This window comes from Theropithecus gelada, chromosome 9 (assembly GCF_003255815.1).
Source record: "Theropithecus gelada isolate Dixy chromosome 9, Tgel_1.0, whole genome shotgun sequence".
NCBI classification, from domain to species: domain Eukaryota; kingdom Metazoa; phylum Chordata; class Mammalia; order Primates; family Cercopithecidae; genus Theropithecus; species Theropithecus gelada.
This window is the reverse complement of record NC_037677.1, coordinates 34028509-34049879: the sequence shown is the minus strand read 5'-3', so window position 1 is coordinate 34049879 and position 21371 is coordinate 34028509. Positions and strand designations below refer to the sequence as shown.

Sequence of the window (21371 nt, the reverse complement as noted above, 5' to 3'; positions counted from 1 at the left end):
CTCTTAATTATTTGTGAATTAAACCACTTGCGTTAATGAAATGCAGTCAGTGTTCATATGAAACAAGATGGAAAATGGTAAATACCAATTGATGATTGACTATTTCAATAAATATTACCAGTTAAGTAAAAGTTCTCATTTATTGCCTTGCATCTAAGTATTTCTCATGCATTCACTCATGCAATCTTCAGAACATTATTTTGAGTTAGTTAGTATTAGTGTTATTTAAAGATGAGCAAATAAGAACCAGAGAAGTTGTCATATCCTAAGGAATAGAGAGTCTGTGAAGTCAGAACTTGAACCTATGTGGATCTTGACTCCAAAGATTCTACTTATTTCTGTCAGGCTGTTTCCCATATGAGTCTATTATGAGCAACACATGGTCTAGTCTTTGTAAAGGAGATAAATAAGAACAATACATAGATTTGCCTTCAAGGAGGTAGACATGAAGAGAAGTGATAGATATGATACCATTCTTCCTTACTCTCATCTCAATCAAATCTACATAGGCAGCCAGTGTGATTTGTTCTCTTTTTTTCTTTTAGATTACATGCATAATTGGATTATATTTACTCCTCAGCTGAAACCTTTCATGTCTTCTCCCCTGCATGTTGAATAGATCCCAGAATCGTTTCCATGACCTGTAAAACTGGACATAATCTGAGCCCAGACCTTTCTTGAAGCCAATCTCGTTTCACTATTAAAGTCTGGCAGTCAAACTGAGGTCCTTGAACACCCCCATTTTCTACACACCTTAGAATATAGAAATTGGTCTATGTCTATCTGAACCCCTGCCCTCATCATCCCAGGCTCTATTCAAATGTTTTCTTAACACCAGAGCTTTCCTTACTCTATGTTTAGAATTTTATCCTAGCACTTATCATAATTTAATTAGGTATTCTGTGTTAATTATTTCATGTCCATCAGCCCCAGTAGACAACAGTCACAGCAAGGTAGAGAAGGCAGGACAGAAGGGATATATAGGAGATAGGGATTCGTTTGTTTTGTTATTTGGGTATGTTCAAAGAGGAAAAAGGAAGTAAGGTTGGGGTGTTGGATTGGAGTTGGCTGGGGAGAGTAATTTTGGACATGTCCTATATGAGAGGCACTAGAAATGAGAGTTAAAAAGGGATCTTAATTTCACAAATTTGATCTGTCACTAACAGCATGGCTTTTAATCATCTGTATTGTTCATTCATAACATGGGACTATGGCCCTAATATTTTATTGCTTAACTAGATTTTATACAGTTGATATTCTTATGAAATTATTTGAGACTTAAAATGCTGTACCGAAGTATTTTTTTCTACAAAATATTATAGGCACTCTGGGATTCCATTAACGTACTTTTTGTATGGCAAATAAAATCACATTGATAGAAAAACTTTTTGTCATTTTACCATTTCCCCATGCTTTATAAGTGATTTAAACTCAGCAGTGTCTCTCACCTTGCTGAGAATCCCCCGTAAACTCCCCAGCAGCAACTGAGTATCCTGTTTTAAAGAAAATAAACAAACTCATCACACTTAATGACTTAACCGAATTAGTTACATCTAGAAAAAGGTGAAAGGGCTACCGTGGTACTGCTTTATTTAGAAATCTCTACAAATATTATAAAGATTAAAGATTCTATAAAGGAAAAATTAATCACACTGAAAGGAACACTTTTATACTAAATCCTGAATGCATAATAGATTATCTACTACTTAAGTAGTAGCATAGCAAAAAAAAAAAAAAAAAGAGAGAGATTCTGAGGTCAATTTTTAAAAGCATGGACACTTCATAATCCACCTTGAGTGTAAATGGTGGCTGTTGCATTTTAAGAGCTGCTGATTGAAAGTTATCAGACAGAATACTCTGAAAGATTTCCTTTGGGCTCAGGTTTTGCTATTTCTGGTCACCAGCAAGACCTACTTCCTAATACCTCTCATGATGACCACAATTTCATTTAGCTCTAAAGTGAGGTGCTGGCTACATTGACAAAACATAGCTACATTTCTTTTTCAAATTCATCAAGCAATCAAAAGGCCACTAGGATACCAAAGGTGGGAAACAGTAGTGGTAAAATGACATTGTGTGGTTTGTACATAATACAATTTGAGAATATTTCAGCAACTCAAACTTCTCTTGTGCGGCTCTGTTAACTAGAGAAGGCTGCTGTCATGCTGTCCCTGTTACACCAGTAGCAGCCCTGCTAATACGTAGTGTCTACTACTGGTGAAATAGTTCACGTGGAAGAGACTGCTATGGAGCCAAGAAAATAGCTGCTCAAATTATGTATTACACATCGTGGCTGGAAAAAATAGCAGTATTAAAAAGAAAAGAAAAATCGAGTCTACTCTAATAAAAGAACACTTGTATAAGATGCCAAATAACATCAGATAAGTCAGGGATAAAACTTGCATCTGCATTTACTATGCTTGTCCTTTGAAAAACCACAAATGTCTTGGGCAATGGGTCTTACCAAGGTAACTGTCATCATAGGAAGCTGGAGCCACTTCTGTCTGCTTTTCTCCTGCCAGTTTTCTGAGGATATCCTTGAATGAGTAATTTGCAATGATATCTGCAACACTGGCAGTGATCACTTGCCCTGTGTTTAAACAAATTAATACATTAACTGAATGAATGCAAGAGGCAGGCCCTCCCTGGGCAAACACACATTCCCTTGAAAGCTATGGTGGAATTGGTTGCTTTTTTGATGATGAATTTTCCTGCCTGCCACTCGAACTCCAAGGTAGAGTTAGTTGCACCTGGGTAGAACTTTCCATTCTGACCGAAGACCCGAGATGAACTACAATATTTTGTTGGTCTTCCTGCTGCTTTCAACATACACATTCCACCTCCAAATAATAAAAATATCTAAGAGTGGAGGCCAAATTTGCAGGCCAAATTTATGTGATGTAATTTTTTTTTTTTTTTTTCTTAGCGGGGAGACAGAGTCTCGCCCTGTCGCCTGGGCTGGAGTGCAGTGGCGTGATCTCAGCTCACTGCAACCTCCACCTCCCGGGTTCAAGTGATTATCCTGCCTCAGCCTCCTGAGTAGCTGGGACTATAGGCGCCTGCCCCCATGCACGGCTAATTTTTTGTGTTTATAGTAGAGATGGGGTTTCACTATGTTGGCAAGGCTGGTCTCAAACTCCTGACTTCGTGATCTGCCCGCCTCAGCCTCACAAAGTGCTGGGATTACAGGTGTGAGCCACGGCGCCCAGCCATGATGTAATTTTTATTCTGGAATATTTCAGCTGGAAGGAAGGTTTGAGATCATTTAGTCAAATATAGCTTCTTCTAGGTGGAGAAACTGAGGCCCAAAGAGCTAGAGTGCATTCTCTAAGGTCATATGGTTTTGCTAGTAGGATATCAGGCATTTTAACCAACATTTCCTTTGGCATTCTAATAAAACTTTTGGTATTCTTGCAAAGTATAGATATTGTGTTCAATCTAAATCAGGTATCCGATTAATAGATGATAAAATATATCAGCTAAGTTAAACGAAGGAATTACAAAATCTTTGAGCCATTTGCTTTTCTTGCTAAAATAGTGAGCGAGCATAAAATTACAACAATGGGAAGCAGCTAGGTCCAATGAGATCCAAAATTCAGCAAAAGAGAAATCCATGGGCACCAACATTGATATGATAAGAACTTTGGCCAATCTCTCTCAAAAGTCACTCTCAGAAGTCTTGAAATATGGCATTGGGGTAGACAAGCATCTAAAAGACAGCCAGCAATTTCCACTGCAATTTCTATGCATTCCCATGTTTACCATGGACATCTAAGGCAAAAGTGTGAGATCATGTTCTTTGGGAGAAAGCTGAAGAAATGCTTTCAAAAGACTATCATTTAACATCAATTTGAAAGCCAAATTAGTCTTTGGGATTTCACACATAATTCCCACAGTCTTTCTGTTGGAGGTCCACAAAAGAATAAAACTGTCAAACCAGATCATAAATATTGCCAAGTGACTGGGACTGAAATGACTATTCTGCTGTTAAGACAATGGTATTTACACATGAGTTTCTGAACACTGTAGAATTTGCCAGTTGTCTCTGGGTTAGAGCTAAAGACCCTCTTTCCTCCATCCCACATACACACTGTCTTTGCTGTTTCCTTTAGCTGTGTCTATAAACATTATCATCTTAAACTGAACAAAATTTTAAATTCTATGTCTCAAACATGTGTTTCTATATGCAATTGCTATGGCAAATTTTTAACAAATCATTTGTCTCAGACATTTTTTCAGTTTAAGGAAAAGAATAGATTATGTGAAATAAACCAAGTGAATTAGAAAACCGTCCATAAATATAATTTTCATTTTGTAGCCATCTGTGGTGCAAAATATATAGTTTTACAGTTTGCAAAGTACTTTTTAAATACCAAAATGTTAATTATTTGATGTTTATAATTGCATATGCATGAATTGAGCTTAACATTAAGTTTACATACAATTGTATCATAAATCGGCTGGGCGTGGTAGCTCACACCTGTAATCCCAGAACTTTGGGAGGCCGAGGTGGGCAGATCATGAGGTCGGGAGTTTGAGACCAGCCTGACCAACATGGTGAACCTCTGTCTCTACTAAAAATACAAAAATTAGCCAGGTGTGGCATGCACCTGTAGTCCCAGCTACTCAGGAGGCTGAGGCAGGAGAATCGCTTAAACCCGGGAGGCAGAGGTTGCAGTGAGCCAAGATTGCACCACTGCACTCCAACCTGGGTGACAAAGTGAGACTCATCACCAAAAAAAAAAAAAAAAAAAAAAAATTATCATAAATCTATCTCTCCTGGATCTTTCTCAATGACTTTCAAACATGATCAAGTTTCTTCCATTAAAAAAATTCCTCCCTCAACTATGAATCTCAGATTCTACTCTGTCCTAAACTTTACAGCCCAAATTACAGAATCTTCTCAGTATTCTCTCTCTAGGCCTCCCATCTATACCCGTGGCCTCAGTTAAAATCAGTATGGCAAGTGATGAAAATTTGTATTTCACTTTAGATGTCTTCTGAGCTTAAGCCCTAAATACTTATGTGAAACCCTTTAGGTATTTCAAACATTTTCATACCCAACAGAACAAAAAGTAAACTCATCTTCTTCCCTCTCCAGCCCGCTTCAAACCTGTTTTCTTCCAGTGTTCTCTACCTCAGTGAACGGCCCCCACCTACAGCCATTCAGTAGCAGGCGTCAGAAACATTCCCTCACCACCTCTCTTCCCTTACCGCCATATATCCAACCCATCATTTAGGCTGCTTCTTTTGCCTCCAAAGTGTTTCTCAAATTTCTCTTCTTTTTCAGTCTGTACCATCATCGCTCTAAGAAACAGATGTCTTTACCTGAAACTTATATAGCTTGTTTACCTGATAAAAGTAGTTTATATCCTTGTAACTACTTTGCTGATAGTTCACCTTGGCCAACTTTCAATCTATTTTCTGTAACACAGCCAGAATGATCTTTTCAAAACATAAATTCAATTGTAGCACTCCATGCTTAAACTCATTTCGTAGTTTGTCAGTATACTCAGGACAAACAACACCTTCTTACTCTAGCCTAAGCCATCCATTTAAACTCTTAAAAATCTCCCAGTGGTTTCCCATGGTTTGTAGAATGAAGACAAAACAGCTTAGCATGGACTGCAAGCCTGCAATGTGAAACCTGAATAAAATTTTAAATTTCTATGTCTCAGACAAAATGCTTCTATGTGCCATTGCTATGGAAAATTTTCAGCAAATCCTTTGTATCCAACGTTTTTTCAACTTAAAGAATGGATGATGTGAAATTAACATCTATTAACATTATTATGTTAATTTCACATAATCCATTCTTTTGTGAAATTAGAGACTCCATACCACCCAAGCACTTCTTCTCTCACTCTCTTAACTCTGGTCACCTTGACTTTGCTCTGTTCTCACCTGCACTGCCCTCCTGCCTCCCACAGAATATCTGCACATGGTCCCTCCTCTCTTCACCTAGGTAACTCCTACGTAAGGTCCAGATCTCAGTTCAGGGTTGCTTGCTTTCCAAGTTCATTAACCTTTGCGCTGCTGCTGGCCTATGCAGCACCTTAGCAAGAATTAGAAGATGTCATTTCCTATGGGCAGATGCTGTCGGCACCTGGGTTCATAGTGAGTAAGCAGAGCACAGGTTGTATTCCAGCCCCTGTCAGCCAGTGGTCAGAGGACAAAACACACCTATCCACAGCCACCCTGGAGAAGCCTCCTAATTTCTCCCGGCCCCATCACCAAATGCCTTTGCTTTGGAGTGTGTATCACAGTTGGGGGTTCTCGGGTACCCCTGTGAGTGTTTGATTAATGCCTGTTATTCTCTAGATATTAACCTCCATGACAGTAAGAACAATGTGTTTTTACTCATTAATGTATCCCCAGCATCTACCACAGAGCTTGGCAGAGCCTCAACACATTCTTGATGGAGAAATGAATTGTTAAGTTGCAAGAGTATTTTAAAATATCATTTACATTACAGAGTACAGGCTGGGCACAGTGGTTTATGCCTGTAATCCTAGCACTTTGGGAGGCCAAGGTGGGTGAATCACCTGAGGTCAAGAGTTTGAGACCAGCCTGACCAACACGGTGAAACCCCATCTCTACTAAAAATTCAAAATTAGCTGGGCATGGTGGCATGCAGCTGTATTTCCAGCTACTCAGGAGGCTGAGGCAGGAGAATTGCCTGAACCTGGGAGGTGGAGGTTGCAGTGAGTCAAGATCATGCTGTTGCACTCCATCCTGGGCAACAAGAGCAAAACTCTGTCTCAGAAAAAACAAAAACAAAACAAATGAGAGTACAAATCGAAATGATGCTTTTGTTCTTACTCATACATGGAAGCTAAAAAAGTTGATTTCATCGAGGTAGAGTGTGGAAAAGTGGTTCCTAGAGGAAAGGATGAATAGAGATGCAGGTATAGCCAGAGATGAGTTAACGGACACAAAAGTACAGCCTGGTAGGGGGAATAAGTTCTAATGTTCTATAGCACTATAAGGTGACTACAGTTAACAACAATTTATTGCAGATTTTCAAATAGCTAGAAGAGATGTAAAATGTTCCTAATACAAATGATCAATGTTTGAGGTGATGGTTTTGCTAATTACCCTGATTTGATCATTACACATCATATACATGTATGAAAATATCACATGTTCCCCATAAACATGTACAATTGTTTTGTCAATTAAAATAAAATATTAAAAGCAAAAACAACAAATAATGCTTCATTTGAGAAACTATGAATAAGGATATAAAATTTAGGTAACAGAAGGTAAATATTTAACATTACTTCTGGGCCTATCCTTCTGTTGGTAACAGTAAATGTGCTTTTCTGCTCTGCCAACAGAACATACCTTGCCAGTAGAAACTCCCAGGTCCTCCCACAATAAGGTCTCCATTCTACAAAACAGAAACAGCAACAGCAACCATAATCAGAAAAGAAACACTGAACATTTTTAAAGGGTGAGAAATCATTGTTAAAAAGCATTGCTCTAACAATTCGTTACACATAAAAAGCAATTTTTAAGAGACCCTTCTATCTGGGGCCTGCAGTTTATTTTCCTTCCTCTTTTGTTTTCAATTATTTAGTGTATTATCACATTAAATAATTTTAATTTCACTCAATTAAGTAAGTTGAACTCTCTCCCTTGAGAGAGATAAATTCTGTTTTTTGATTGCCTCTGATAAGCAAAATATCAACATGTTTAATGCTGTGCAGTCCTGCAGACATGGTCTTTTGAGGCTCAGTGATAAAAAAAAATTCTGTTCCAATTTATTTCAAGGCCATAGTAATGCCTATTTTTTTCCATACATCCTCAATGCCACCTCCTTCTCAGGAGAAAGAGCAAACACTCCAGACTAACACATATAAACATTTTCTCATGAATTTACATCCTCACCTTTCATGCTTCATATTTTTAACTCTCAGTGGAAAATATCAAAACAAAAAAGTAATGATAAAAAGTACGATAAAAGACAGTAAACAGTTTATACATTGATGAAATTTTTCTATACTATTTTCAAAACCACAGAATCTTTTCCCTCTACATTCTTACTGAACATCTCTTTTTAATTTTGTGAAGGATATATGAATTTTAATATTAATATTAAATGTAACTGGTCAATTGCAGTTAACAAAACAATGAATAGATTCCTGTGATATTTTTAAGAAACATTTCTTTACTGAGTTTTTTAGATTTTCATTTAAAAAATTATTGCCACAAAGGGTAAGAAGAAAGGCTGTTGCTTTTCGTCATGTCTATTTCTCTACTGTTTAATAGGCTGCTATGTGCATAAGTTATTTACATAAAAATAAAAAGTGAACAGAAAATATTTTTAGAAAGAATTTTCCCAAACAGGCTAGGTATATTCCTTAAGATTCTTTGTTTCTTTGGTGGTGGTGGCGGCTTTGGGGTGTGGGAGTGAGAGGCAGAGGGTTAAAAAAAAGCAATCAGATGAAATATTAGAAGCTGCAAGACCAAAATAATTCACCTTATAAAAATCCAGACTAAATCCTGCTTGGCAGTAACCCTGCCCTTCCGGATCAGCATTGCCTAGAATGATCAAAATACATAAATGTTATAATGTCATCATTCCTGAAATATTTTATAATAACCAATTCAGGATATTATGTTATTTCCTCTAGAACCTTCTAAATTAAAAATGATCAATATGTGTTTTATGTTTATTTTTTAAAGGTATTCCAAGTAATTTATTAAACAAATTTCCATCTATTTTCTTAGCCCAAATATCATTGTGATTCTCTAGTAAGATCAACAGGAATAACATCCCTTTTGGCTACTACATTGGGTTTTATGACTCATGTTCATTGGAAGAAATAAAATCTCTATCTTTGACTATATTCCAAATTTCCCATGAGGCAATAATGTGTCTCTCTTTTGCCTCCTCGTGCTGAGTGAAGGCAGGTCTGTCATTCCCAACAGGTGACACCTTGAGGAAGAAGGAGCAGTGCAAGATGACCTTTGTGGATGTCATCTTCTGGGCCACCAATAAGCGTTTCCATTATTATGCTCTTTAATAGGAACTTAATTTTAAATTATCCTATTATGGCCAGGCGCAGTGGCTCACACCTGTAATCCCAGCACTTTGGGAGGCCAAGGCAGGCAGATCATGAGGTCAAGAGATCGAGATCATCCTGGTCAACATGGTGAAATCCTGTCTCCACTAAAAATATAAAAATTAGCTGGGCATGGTGGCGCGTCTCTGCAGTCCCAGCTACTTGGGAGACTGAGGCAGGAGAATCGCTTGAACCCGGGAGGCGGAGGTTGCAGTGAGCAGAGATCATGTCACTGCACTCCAGCCTGGGTGACAGAGCAAGACTCCATCTCAAACAAACAAAAATAATAATAAAATAAATTATCCTGTTATAATAAGCTAGGTAAATTGGGAAATTGCATTTCTGGTCACAGTCTCCCTGGACATTGCAATGCTAGTGTTCACAAAAGACAAAATTCTAGTAGTGGCTTATCTTGCTTTCCATCCAATATGACTCACTAACTCATTGTCCAATAGGATCTCATGGTACAGTTGTAAAGTATAGGCAGGCCAACACCATGATTTCAAGGCTATTATCAAAAGTCTGTAGGGCATTAGGACCAGGAATTTACTACTTGTAACTTGTACTTTGAAAGAGTTTCTACAACTCCTAACATGCCTAAAATAGCCAAAATGTAGTGAATTAAGTAGAGGGAATTTCAATCCTGCATAGTTAGATTTGGACATGTAAATAATGACTCCTTTCTTATCGAGGATATTCCTCAATGGAAACTGAAATAAGAGGATGGGAAAGGAAACACACGTCATCACAAGAAGTACTGATGACTGGGCACGTAGCTGTTCAGAAGCTTTTTGAGATGGACCTGGCCTTTCCAGCTTCCCTTAGAATGTCTCCTGGTTTTTTCTTTCCTTTGGTCATTACTTAGCTAATTTTAGCACTGTCATCATCAATTTTTTACAGATGCTCCCTTTATTTTTAAAAATACTTTTTGACCTCATGCACTGTATTTTAACAAAATTTGTTCCTTATTTCACAACTATATTTCATGATTTATGGTCATGAATCCTATAAAGTTCCCTAAAAGCTCATCTCAATAATCTGGAATGTCTGAGTAGCAATTTTCTAGAAGCTCATAAGTGTAAATATTTATATGCATCTAGAAATATATATGAATGCATGAGATATTACTCTGAACATATATGTATTCATACACATGTTCTTACATGTATTTTTCCATCCACAAGCCTTTAAAAATCCCTTTTAAATTCAACCCTGACTTTTTATTTTTTTTATTTTTTTTTTTTTTTTATTTATTTTTTTTTTTTTTGAGACGGAGTCTCGCGCTGTGTCACCCAGGCTGGAGTACAGTGGCGCGATCTCGGCTCACTGCAAGCTCCGCCTCCCAGGTTCAGATTGTAAATTATTCGAAAGGGAAGAAACACAACCATTCTTTGAAAGTACTGCTTTAAAACAGCAGGCTGAAAAAAATTAAGAGAAAACATTCATTTTTTACAAAATACACTGAGAAAATAATGAGCTCCAAATGTTTATTGTAAGTGGTAATTATAATAGGGCATGAGGTTCTTTCCATGACAAAGTCTTTTTTTTTTTTTTTCCTTGTTGAATCATAATTTATGAGAGTTGAAGGAATCTTTCTTCCTGGGACTTCAGAGCATCTGTGAACTTGATAATTACATCCTAGAGTGAACTCAGGAATCCAAGGAAGCCTGTGGATAATTTGCTACTATTTGTTGACTTCTTATCCAACAAATGGAAGGGTGTGTGTGAACCATCTCCACCTGAATGATGAATGACCATAAGAGCCATAGGCAGGTGATCAATATGAATGAGCAGGTAATGGCTGACAATATCAGCAGAGTGGGTTTGTGGTGTAAAATTAACATGAGGTGCTTCTTTACATTTTCTTTTGAAAATAATACTACTGATGTTTCCTGTTCTGGGATACTGACCATCCACATGCTCAGGAAGAAGCTGGCTTTGTGTTAATGATCTGTGAACTTCTTGGCCATGATGGAAAGTCTGCTTCTTAGATGATCTGAGGAGGAAGAAGTACCCCTAGGAATAGGGAGACCAGGAGGATGTGAAAACTGTGGCTATACACCAGAGAGGAAAGAATTCATGGCAATTTATTGAGCTATTCTGCAACTCAACATGTGCTCCATTCTATCTTTGTTGAGCTATTAGCCTACTGTGTCCGTGTAGCTTAAGATGCAAATGTACATTAATGTACATTTTTGAAGAATGGTTCAGGCTGGGTGCGGTGGCTCCCGCCTGTAATCCCAGCACTTTGGGAGGCCGAGGCGGGTGGATCATGAGGTCAGGAGATTGAGACTATCCTGGCTAACACAGTGAAACCCTGTCCCTACTAAAAAAATACAAAAAATTAGCCAGGTGTGGTGGTGGGCACCTGTAGTCCCAGCTACTCGGGAGGCTGAGGCAGGTGAATGGCGTGAACCCTGGGGGCGGAGCTTGCAGTGAGCCAAGATCACACCACTGCGCTCCAGCCTGGGCCACAGTGCGAGACTCCACCTCCAAAAAACAAAAATAAAAAATAAAAAAAGAATGGTTCAAACTCACTCTGAAACTTTTCCCCTAGAAGTCTACATTTCATGTGGTGTATTTTGATGTGAGCCCTCACATCCCACACAGGTAGTCAGGCAAAAAGGCAGAACAAGGAGTGACTAGTTTTATAAAGATCATCCTTAATGGCAGTTGGAAGAATATCCGACATTACCAAGGCAAAAGGCATATGAAGGATGGTCTCCTCTTTTTAGTTAGAGTTATTTGTTGTTCATTGAACAAGCCAGCTTGTCCGTGAGCGTATGGTCAATATCATAGAACAGGCATGGAGCATAGGATATGGATAGGTGTAAATATTGATGAAACAAGTTCAGTCATGAATCTCTCCACTCCTATTGTTTTTCTGATATATTTCAGATTTCCTTTGTTATTGTTTGTGGGATTTTATCTTCAGCATGACAATACTGACCTCTTAATAAATCCAAGAGCACAGCACTTTGAATGGAACACGACACAAACTAGGCCTCATATTGGTTGTTGCCTGAGTCTGGGAAGTTTCTCTCCTCTCTACTCCAATAATCATTTGCTAGAAGAATCCCTTTCTATCATCTTGTCTAAAATGCTGCTCTTCTCCTGGCTTCCCCAGCACAGGTCTCTCCCTCCTTTCTTGTCTTGTTGTATTTTTTGTAGCACTTTTCACTGCCTGACATTGTATCATAAACACGTTTCTTTACATGTTTACTGTCTAGAGCCAGTTCCTTGAACAGAGGGCTTTTTTCCTCTTGTTCTTTGCTGTATTCCCTAAACATAGAAGAGTTAGTTTAGTGCTCAGTGTGTGTGTGTGTGAGAGTGTGTGTGTGTGTGTGTGTGTGTGTGTGTTTTAAGAAATCCTGGCCGGGCGCGGTGGCTTACATCTGTAATCCTAGTACTTTAGGAGGCCGAGACAGGCGGATCATGAGGTCAGGAGATCAAGACCATCCTGGCTAATATGGTGAAACCCCATCTCTACTAAAAGTACAAAAAAAAAGAAAAGAAAAGAAAAGAAAAGAAAAAACTAGGCCGGGCGCGGTGGCTCAAGCCTGTAATCCCAGCACTTTGGGAGGCCGAGACGGGCGGATCACGAGGTCAGGAGATCGAGACCATCCTGGCTAACACGGTGAAACCCCGTCTCTATTAAGAAATACAAAAAACTAGCCGGGCGAGGTGGCGGGCGCCTGTAGTCCCAGCTACTCGGGAGGCTGAGGCAGGAGAATGGCGTGAACCCGGGAGGCGGAGCTTGCAGTGAGCCGAGATCGCTCCACTGCACTCCAGCCTGGGCGACTGAGCAACATTCCGTCTCAAAAAAAAAAGAAAAAAAAAATCCTGCATTGAATAAATACTTGAGTCCCATGATCTGCAAAGAATACCTACTTTAAAGCTATTTAAAATAAAATCCTTATTCCATGGACTATCCATTCAGCTGACATTTGTTGTAATCTGAAGAAGTGTCTGATTTACTTCAGTATTTTTAAATAGAAAGAAATAATCTTCTCCTTGTTAAAAATCCTCACTAAAAGCCATCAGAGTTAAAATGTCCAAGCCAGGTGTGGTGCCGCACGGCTGCAATCCCATCACTTTGAAAGGCTGAGATGGATGGATCGCATGAGCTTGGGAATTCAAGATCAGCCTGGACAACATGACAAAAACCCCTCTCTACAAAAAATACAAAAATTAGCTGGGCATGGTGGCACATGCCTGTGGTCCCAGCTATTTGGGAGGCTGAGGTGGGAGGACTGCTTGAGCTCAGGAAGTCAAGGCTACACTGAGCCATGATCACACACATTGTGCCATGATCACACTATTGCACTCCAGCCTGGCTGACAGAGTGAGACGCTATCTCAAAAACAAACAAACAAACCAGCAAAAAAAAAAAAAAACAGTTCCCTTCCCAGTACTTTAGGTTTCTAAATCTCAGTAGCCTCTTTGTTAACCCTCTAATATCACTAATCTGTTTTTTCTCTTCATTTATTTATGACATTTGATCATTATCTTCCCTACATTAATATTGAATTTTAGAAACACTCATGCAAAAGGGGAAAAATTTATAGTTTTAGAGATCAAGCTAATTTGGGATTTAGTGGTTTTTTAAAAATCAATATCCTGAAATCAGTCGCTAGAATGTTCTTTCTACTACATTTTCCTTCCAGTATGGTCTTGTGAATTATCAAGAATAAGAATGAAAATCCATAGGTTGCTTATCAACAAATCCCAGTGATCTATCTGGCACACTGAAAACTGGAGGAGTTAATTAAAGGACTCAGAGTAAATGAATCCATCTATCCATCCATCCACGCATCCATCCATCCATCCATCCATCCATCCATCCATCCATCCATGCATCTATCCATCCATCCGTCCATCCATTCATCCATCCATCCATCCATCCATCCATCCTTCCATCCATCCGTCCGTCCGTCCGTCCATCCATCCATCCATCCATCCATCCATCCATCCATCCATCCATCCTTCCGTCCGTCCGTCCATCCATCCATCCATCCATCCATCCACCCATCCATCCATCCATCCATCCATCCTTCCATCCATCCATCCATCCATCCATCCGTCCATCATGCTATCCCAAGTCTTGGGTATTCCACAGAGATAAAGTGATTAAAACACAAAACCCCAAAGATGACACTCCCAGGTTTGCTTTAAAGACTGCTTGGCTGCAAGATTCCTGGAACTGCCATATGAGATTTGAACTCTAAGTATACAGAGTCATTTTGGAAAAAAGGATTAAACCTCTTAAGCAGAAAGGCATATCATGCAGACAATCTGCACACACAGCTGGTAAAGAAAGAAACAGCCATTGAGAACACAAGCCAGACAGAAATCTCAAGTTGAACATATGCCCAGGTCCAACCATGCTAGCTAACACCATTTCAGCAATAAACAAGTAGAGTGGGGAGTGAGCATTCTTTAGGACATGGGGCGTGAATTTTGAACAGCAACTGACACCTTATGGCCTAAAAAAGGAACCAATCAATTCTGCAAAATATCTTAAATCAGAAGTGTTCTAAAACACAGATCAGTAGAATTCCACGCCTTTGACCTGCTGTCACATCAAGACACCTGTAAGGCTGACGAAAATCTTTACTTACCCCCAAAGCTTTTTCCTTGCAACCCTGTAAGTTTTCAATGGTGTTTTGAGCCTACCTGCACTCCTGTCTACAATAGAAAGGCGCTTGAGCTAATGTCACTTTCAAGGAATAAAATTTGCTTACTGTTCCGGCAAGGAGAGAACTCGGCATAGGCGCTGAAGTTCTGAATTGCTACATAGCAGGTGCCAACTGGGTCCTTTTCTGGCGTTGGTTTAAGAGTTCTCCAGTGATATAAAGGAGCACAGGCCTAGGAAACATCAAAGACAAAAAAGATACATTTTTGCTGTAGGTTTCTCATACTATAGTTTTACTTGATTTATTGGTGTAACAAATGGTTACATTATTGGGTGAATAAATTGGCCTCTAGCATGCTAATGAGTACCTTGGTCATCAGAGGTAATTACTTCCAAAAGTAATTTTTTATGTTAATACACTCTAGAATTGGTGAAAATTAAATACATGCAAAAAAAGGAGTTTTCTGACAATTTTTTTTTTTTTTTTTTGGAGACAAGGTCTTGCTCTGTCACCCAGGCTGGAGTGCAGAGGCCTGATCACAGCTCACTGTAGGCACAATATCCTGTGCTTAAGTGATCCTCTTGCCTGAGCCTCCCAAGTAGCTGGGACCACAGGCACACACCACCATGCCTGGCTGATTTTTCTTTCTTTTTTTTTTTTTTTTGTAGAGATAGAGTTTCACTAGGTTGCTCCAACTGGTCTCAATCTCCTGGGCTTAAGTAATCCTCTTGTCTCAGCCTCCCAAAGTGCTGGAATTACAGGGAAGAGCCACAGCACCTAGACCCCATAGAAATTAAATTTTTTCTGCCTCTAAAGGCAAGCAGAAAATAATTCCTAAAAGCGAGTAACTCATTAAAATTTTTTTCTTCTTTTTAATTGGACCTACATAAAAGCAAATGATCACGTAAACAGTGAATTAATCAGTGTGATGTCTTATGAGAACAAGTTCCTTTCTGTGTCTAATTATTGTTTTTGAAAGATGACTTTCCAATCAAAGGATGCAAACAAGCTAGTAAACTTCTGTTTTGTGAGGCCCCCTAGTTTATCACCGAAGCCGCATCTTACGACTTTTAAACAATGACTTTCATCTGGATGCACTTCTCCATTTTCACAGTGTTTTTGGCTTGGTTTTTCCTTTCATGGTTTTTATTCAGGGCAAAACTGAAAGTAAAAGCATCTTATGCCTGTTTTAGCAATTTTATCGGGGTGATCAGAAAGTCAGTAAGAGAGCATGTTAATGAGCTACAAGCATTTCAAGGCATTAAACACGACAGGTGAAGCAATTCAAGTCTGTGGCCCTCCTTGTTATGGAGAAATGTATTGAGATAAACTCCAAAGGCCTCAATCTTTTTGAGAAAGGAGAGTTATCCAAATTATTTCATAAATGCCCTCTCCATTCTAAGGTAGCAAATGACCAAAGGGTTAGAAGCAAAATGTCCTGGGCTTATTTCCAGCTAACATATAGAGTGGTAAATTAAATAATGTTGCACACTGTACAAATATTTGCTCACACTTTGGAACCTTTTTTGGAATTGATTTAACTGCCTACAGGACTTACATATGAAGGTTTGCATATAAAACTTGATTAATAGATGTATAACATGTTGAATTAAATGCATGCCTATCAGATAGAAGTTGAAACATAATTTTACAATACCAAATGATGCATTTGTTTGTTATATCTTTGCTTTTATGATTTATAATTTGTCATATCAGAAACTGATTTGATGCCTCACCCATTCCTTTTCATTTTCGGAATGTTGCTTTAGAGAAAATAAGACATACTTTATGTCATTGCCTATGACCCCTTTTTTAGGAATACATTATGGTGAAAAGAGAGAACTGCCTCTGAATTAGTTTGCTTAATATCAGGAATATTATGGGCAAAAATGAATTTAAACAACAGCAAGAAAAACATGATCTGGCTGTTTTTGCAGAAGTTTAGATTCTAACAAGAGCACTGTACGGAAATCCTCTTCAAGGAAATGAAATAACATTTTGTTAGGAATGAAGAGAGGAAATAAACGTGTGTAAAACATTAGCATGATTTGGACTTCCGTTTTGCTTGCCTGAATCTTCTGTAAATATTGATTCTCCAAATACTCATCTCTAAAGACAGAATCCTAGAACACAGAGCTGCTAGCCTGCCTTCTAACTTGATGGTATTGTGTCATACTTAATTCCAGAGAAGTGAAAAAAAATCCCAATTTGAAAGGGGTCTATGCTCCCAAATGTGTCCTTGGTAATTTGGACCAATGTATAACTACTTTTAGCAAAGGTAACTCCTAGTGTCAAATAAATTACCCTTCTACAACTTCAGTTGTTTGGTTTTGCCTCTCTATATATTGTAAAGTCTTGGCCAATACCTCAAAACTCTGTAACTCTTCTAGGTTCCCCAAGTTATCTAGTTCATAAATTCAGCATAAGGTGCAGTTGCAAAAGCACAGGGAAGTCTACACCGTGAAGCATTCACTTGTGTAGCTTGATCTCATCCAACTGGCCTCACCTTCTGTTTCACCAAAAGGCATTTCATGCCACGAAAATGCTTTCCAGTGTTTGTCTGATGTTAGCTCTAAAAAGTTACTCTTTTTCAATCTGCTCAGTTTCACATTGATGTGAAACATACTGATGTGATATATTTCAGCTTTGACCCAAACCTGCTATGTATACTCATGGTACCTGGATATATAAAATGATACTTCTGAAGGCAGGATTTTGCAGTTATAAAATTACATCATATAGGAGAGAATTTAAATGTTCAATCTGCTAAGTTTCAGTGTTCAAAGAAAAAATTTAGCTTGAAGTATACTCTGTATTATCCTATTTCCCATCACATATTTTAGAAAATGCATGCATGCCAAAAATTAATCACTTTTATTATGAACATGGTGTATTATTTTAGTTTCCATTGTTTTCAGGGTTTCTACAATTATTGAATAAATACGCAACTATTATATGTTACAGATAAAATTTCAAGACACACACAAAAAAATCAAAACTCTCCAAAAGATTTTTTAAACCCCAAACAGTTATTACACAGAGTTAATTTTTCAACAGCAAATCCCATAAGTCATGTACCACCTTAAAAAGTGCTTACCAATTCTGGAATGTAAAACTTGTATTAATGCAAAGACAACCGTACAAAAACTATATTGTAAATGTTGGATTTCTTAACTAGAGAGGGCTATATACACTTTATACATTACCTGTTTTATGTCAAAATCTTTTTGGGGTTAACCACAGACTAAATAAAGTAAGGCATTTCCTTTAGATACTTATTCTTATTAAATCATAATTCAAGTAGCTTTCAACAAATCCTAAAAGCCAAAGTTATTGCTTTATTGTTGTAAGGAAATTAAAGCCAATAGGTTGAAAAATTCCCCAAACTAAAAAACACTTCCAGATTACTTCAACAGTCATTTGCTTCTTGATAACTTAGACACGTATCATTGCTCAGAACAATAAAATAATAGAATTATAAAGTCATAGCACTTTGAAGCTAAAAGATTATCTATCTGGGAATGAGTGTTTTTACTTTAAAAAGTATTAATGAACTCAGAGAATCATGCAGTCAGCCGTTTAAAAATTATGAAAGACAGTTTTCCTTTCGGTGGAAAAAGGATCAATGAAATCAAAGCAGATTAACTTAGCCTTCTTATGGGAATAGTCCTATTTTTCTGGTCAGATTTTAAGTAGTCCCTAAGTCAGTCTTAAGCAGTATAATGTTTTACCACTTTAAGATTTAGCTTTTACTTTTCTTAGTTGTTTTTGAAATATTTGAAAATATTTAACTGCTTTTCTGGAAAACAGGCTTTATTTCTGATAACTTTAAACACTAAAATACATTCTTTAATTTTTAAGCATTCAGTTTCTTTTAAAATGGCAACAGGTTTATCATTGAAAGTCTAACATGTTCCTATAGGAAAGAGCTTTCCTAAACATGAGCTTTAAAACATTGCAGTGCACACCGTATTCCAAAGCAGCAGCACAAGCCCACGGCTCATACTCACCACAACTTTTCCTTTGTGAGCTTTCACTGTTGCTCCAAACCACTGATTGGATTTAAACTCAATATGTTCTTTGGTTCCATTAACTCTGATCTTTCTGTTGTCTGACAAAGAAGATATGAATAGTTAATAATTTGTAAAACATGGCAGCCAATTAAAACACATAATAAATTTGTACATTAAAAATACTTGAACTAATACCAATCCTTCTGAAACTCCTCCAAAAAAATTGAAGAGAGGCTGGGTACGGTGGCTCATGTTTGTAATTCCAGTAATTTGAGAAGCCAAAGCGGGAGGATCATTTGAGTCTGGGAGTTCAAGACCAGCCTGGGCAACATGGTGAAACCCTGTCTCTACCAAAAAATACCAAAAAAAAAAAAAAAAAAAAAAAAAAGCTGGGCGGGGTGGCTTGTGCCTGTAGTCCCAGCTACTTGGGAGGCTGGATGAGAAAATCACTTGAACCCAGGAGGTGGAGGTTGAGTTGCAGTGAACTCAGATCGTGCCACTACAGTCCAGCCTGGGCAACAAAATAAGACTCTGTCTCAAAAAAAAAAACAAAAAAAAATTGAAGAGAAGGAAATAATCCAAGGGCCAGCATTACCCTGGTACCAAAGCCAGACAAGGGCATTACCAGAAAAGAAAATTACAGGCTAATATCCCCAATAAACATAAATGCAAAAATTTTCAACAAAATACTAGCAACCCAAATCCAACAGCACATTAAAAGGATCATTGATCATGTTTAAGTGGGGTTTATCCCTGGAATGCAAGGATAGGTCAACATAGCAAATCAATAAATATACTACCCGCATTAATAAGATGAAGGACAAAAACCATATGATCATTTTAATAGATGCAGAAAAAGCATTTGACAAAATTCAATATACTTTCAACATGAAAACTCAAAAAGTTAAATATAGAAGGAATGTACCTACACACAGTAAAACCATAAATCACAAGCCCACAGCTAACATTACACTTAGCAGTGAAAAGTTGAAATCTTTTCCTCTAAGATCAGGAACAAATGCCCACTCTCACCACTTCCATTCAACATAGAACTCTAAGTCCTAACCAGAGCAGTTGGTCAAGAAAAAGAAAAGACTTCCAAATCAGAAAAGAAGTTAAATTGTCCTGTTTGCAGATGACATAATCTTACATATAGAATGCCCCAAAGATTTCACTAAGAAACTATTTAAAATGATAAATCCGGTAAAATGGCAGGGCACAAAATCATATAAAAATCCCATTTATGATAGCATTTAAAAAATACTTAGGACAGACGGCATCGGCCAGATGGAGACTAGAGGTGCCTAATGCTTGCTCCCTTACAAAAAAGACCAAAACAACAACAAACAACTGCATTGCAACCAGACTAACTTAAGGAGATTACTGGAGTACAGCAAGGGAGTGGCAAAAACCCTGTGAGAATAGAAACTCTGGATGGCCGCAGAGAGAGGGGAACATAACATCTTGCCTCCACCATTTCATCTCCCAAGCCAGGATGAACTCAGAACTAGGAGGGAAAAGAAGAGCAGGAGGTCTCCTGAGCCCCATCACTGTCATGGACACCTGCAGTTTGCTTTGGGAGAATTCTGCAGTCCTCAAAAGCCCTGAGCCCAGCTGTAGAGCGACCTGCAGTTCACACAGCGGAGCAACTCCAGAGATGGAGCTCACTTTGTACCCCACTCCTGTGACCCAAGCTGTTACTGCACTGAGCCATCTGGAAGCAGGAGTCACTGCTAGAGTGCATCCTGCTCTGGGGGCCACTAGCCACTGCATCCCTCCATCCTTGAGCCTCTGCCAACATTGCACTATCCTCACACACACACAGCAGTGCCCCAATCCCCAGCCAGTCTGCTGCAGCTCCCTACGCCCTGGGCCCTTCATCTCCCCATCCCAATTGCCGCTGTGCCCTGCTGCCAGCTACTCAGAGCATGGGCCCAGCAGAAAAGCCGAGTCCAAACCCACAGAGGAGCTGCACCCCTTTGGCACCAGAAGCAACCTTGTGCTTTGGCCCCACAGAATTGGTGCTTTGGTGCAGAGGAGCAGGTGTGATTCTGCACTCAAGCCCGTGTTTTGCCCACCCTCTCCAGGAAACATAGCTTTCTCTGAGCTGCATTACCCAACCTTTGGGCCAAATGGCAGCAGCACCCACCTCCCTTAAGTGCTGGAGCTCAGCCCTCCATAGTGTGAGCTGCTGAGGCTCTTCACTCCCTGGGGAGCGAAGCCAACATTGCACTGCTCCCTGTCCCCTGGTGTCCAAACTACCACTGCACACTACCATTCATAGGACTTTGCTGCCACTGCACCCGGCCTCACAGAGCCTGGGGCTACCGGTGTCCAGCACTCCAGGGTTCAAAGTCAACACTGTGACTTAAAAGTGGAAATCCTCTCATTTGCCACAACATGGATGAACCTGACGATTTCATGCTAAGGCATGAATATTTTGTGCCTGAAACAAGCCAGGCACAAAACCACAGATAAACATGGAACTACCGTATGATCCAGCAATCCCACTACTGGGGATATATTCAAAGGAAATGGAATTAGTATATTGAAAATATATCTGCACCCCCATGTTCATGGTGGCACTGTTCATAAGTGCCAAGGTATGGGATCATCTTAGGTGTCCTTCAACAGATGAATAAAGAAAATGT

General features: G+C 38.8%; 1 protein-coding gene across 2 annotated transcripts in view; it reads right to left on the bottom strand.

Annotated features, from left to right (window-relative positions):
• Positions 1 to 21371, bottom strand: part of ITGA8 (integrin subunit alpha 8) — a 198488-nt gene that overhangs the window by 146727 nt on the left and 30390 nt on the right. The window contains exons 3-8 of one of the 2 annotated variants that reach the window (XM_025396715.1): positions 18718 to 18818; positions 14816 to 14939; positions 8486 to 8547; positions 7348 to 7393; positions 2465 to 2590; positions 1449 to 1493 (exon numbers count right to left, since the gene is read on the bottom strand). In XM_025396715.1, coding sequence (XP_025252500.1) covers positions 1449 to 1493; positions 2465 to 2590; positions 7348 to 7393; positions 8486 to 8547; positions 14816 to 14939; positions 18718 to 18818 — 504 coding nt within the window. The remainder of the gene's footprint in view (positions 1 to 1448; positions 1494 to 2464; positions 2591 to 7347; positions 7394 to 8485; positions 8548 to 14815; positions 14940 to 18717; positions 18819 to 21371) is intronic. The other variant, XM_025396716.1, reaches the window with a different exon arrangement.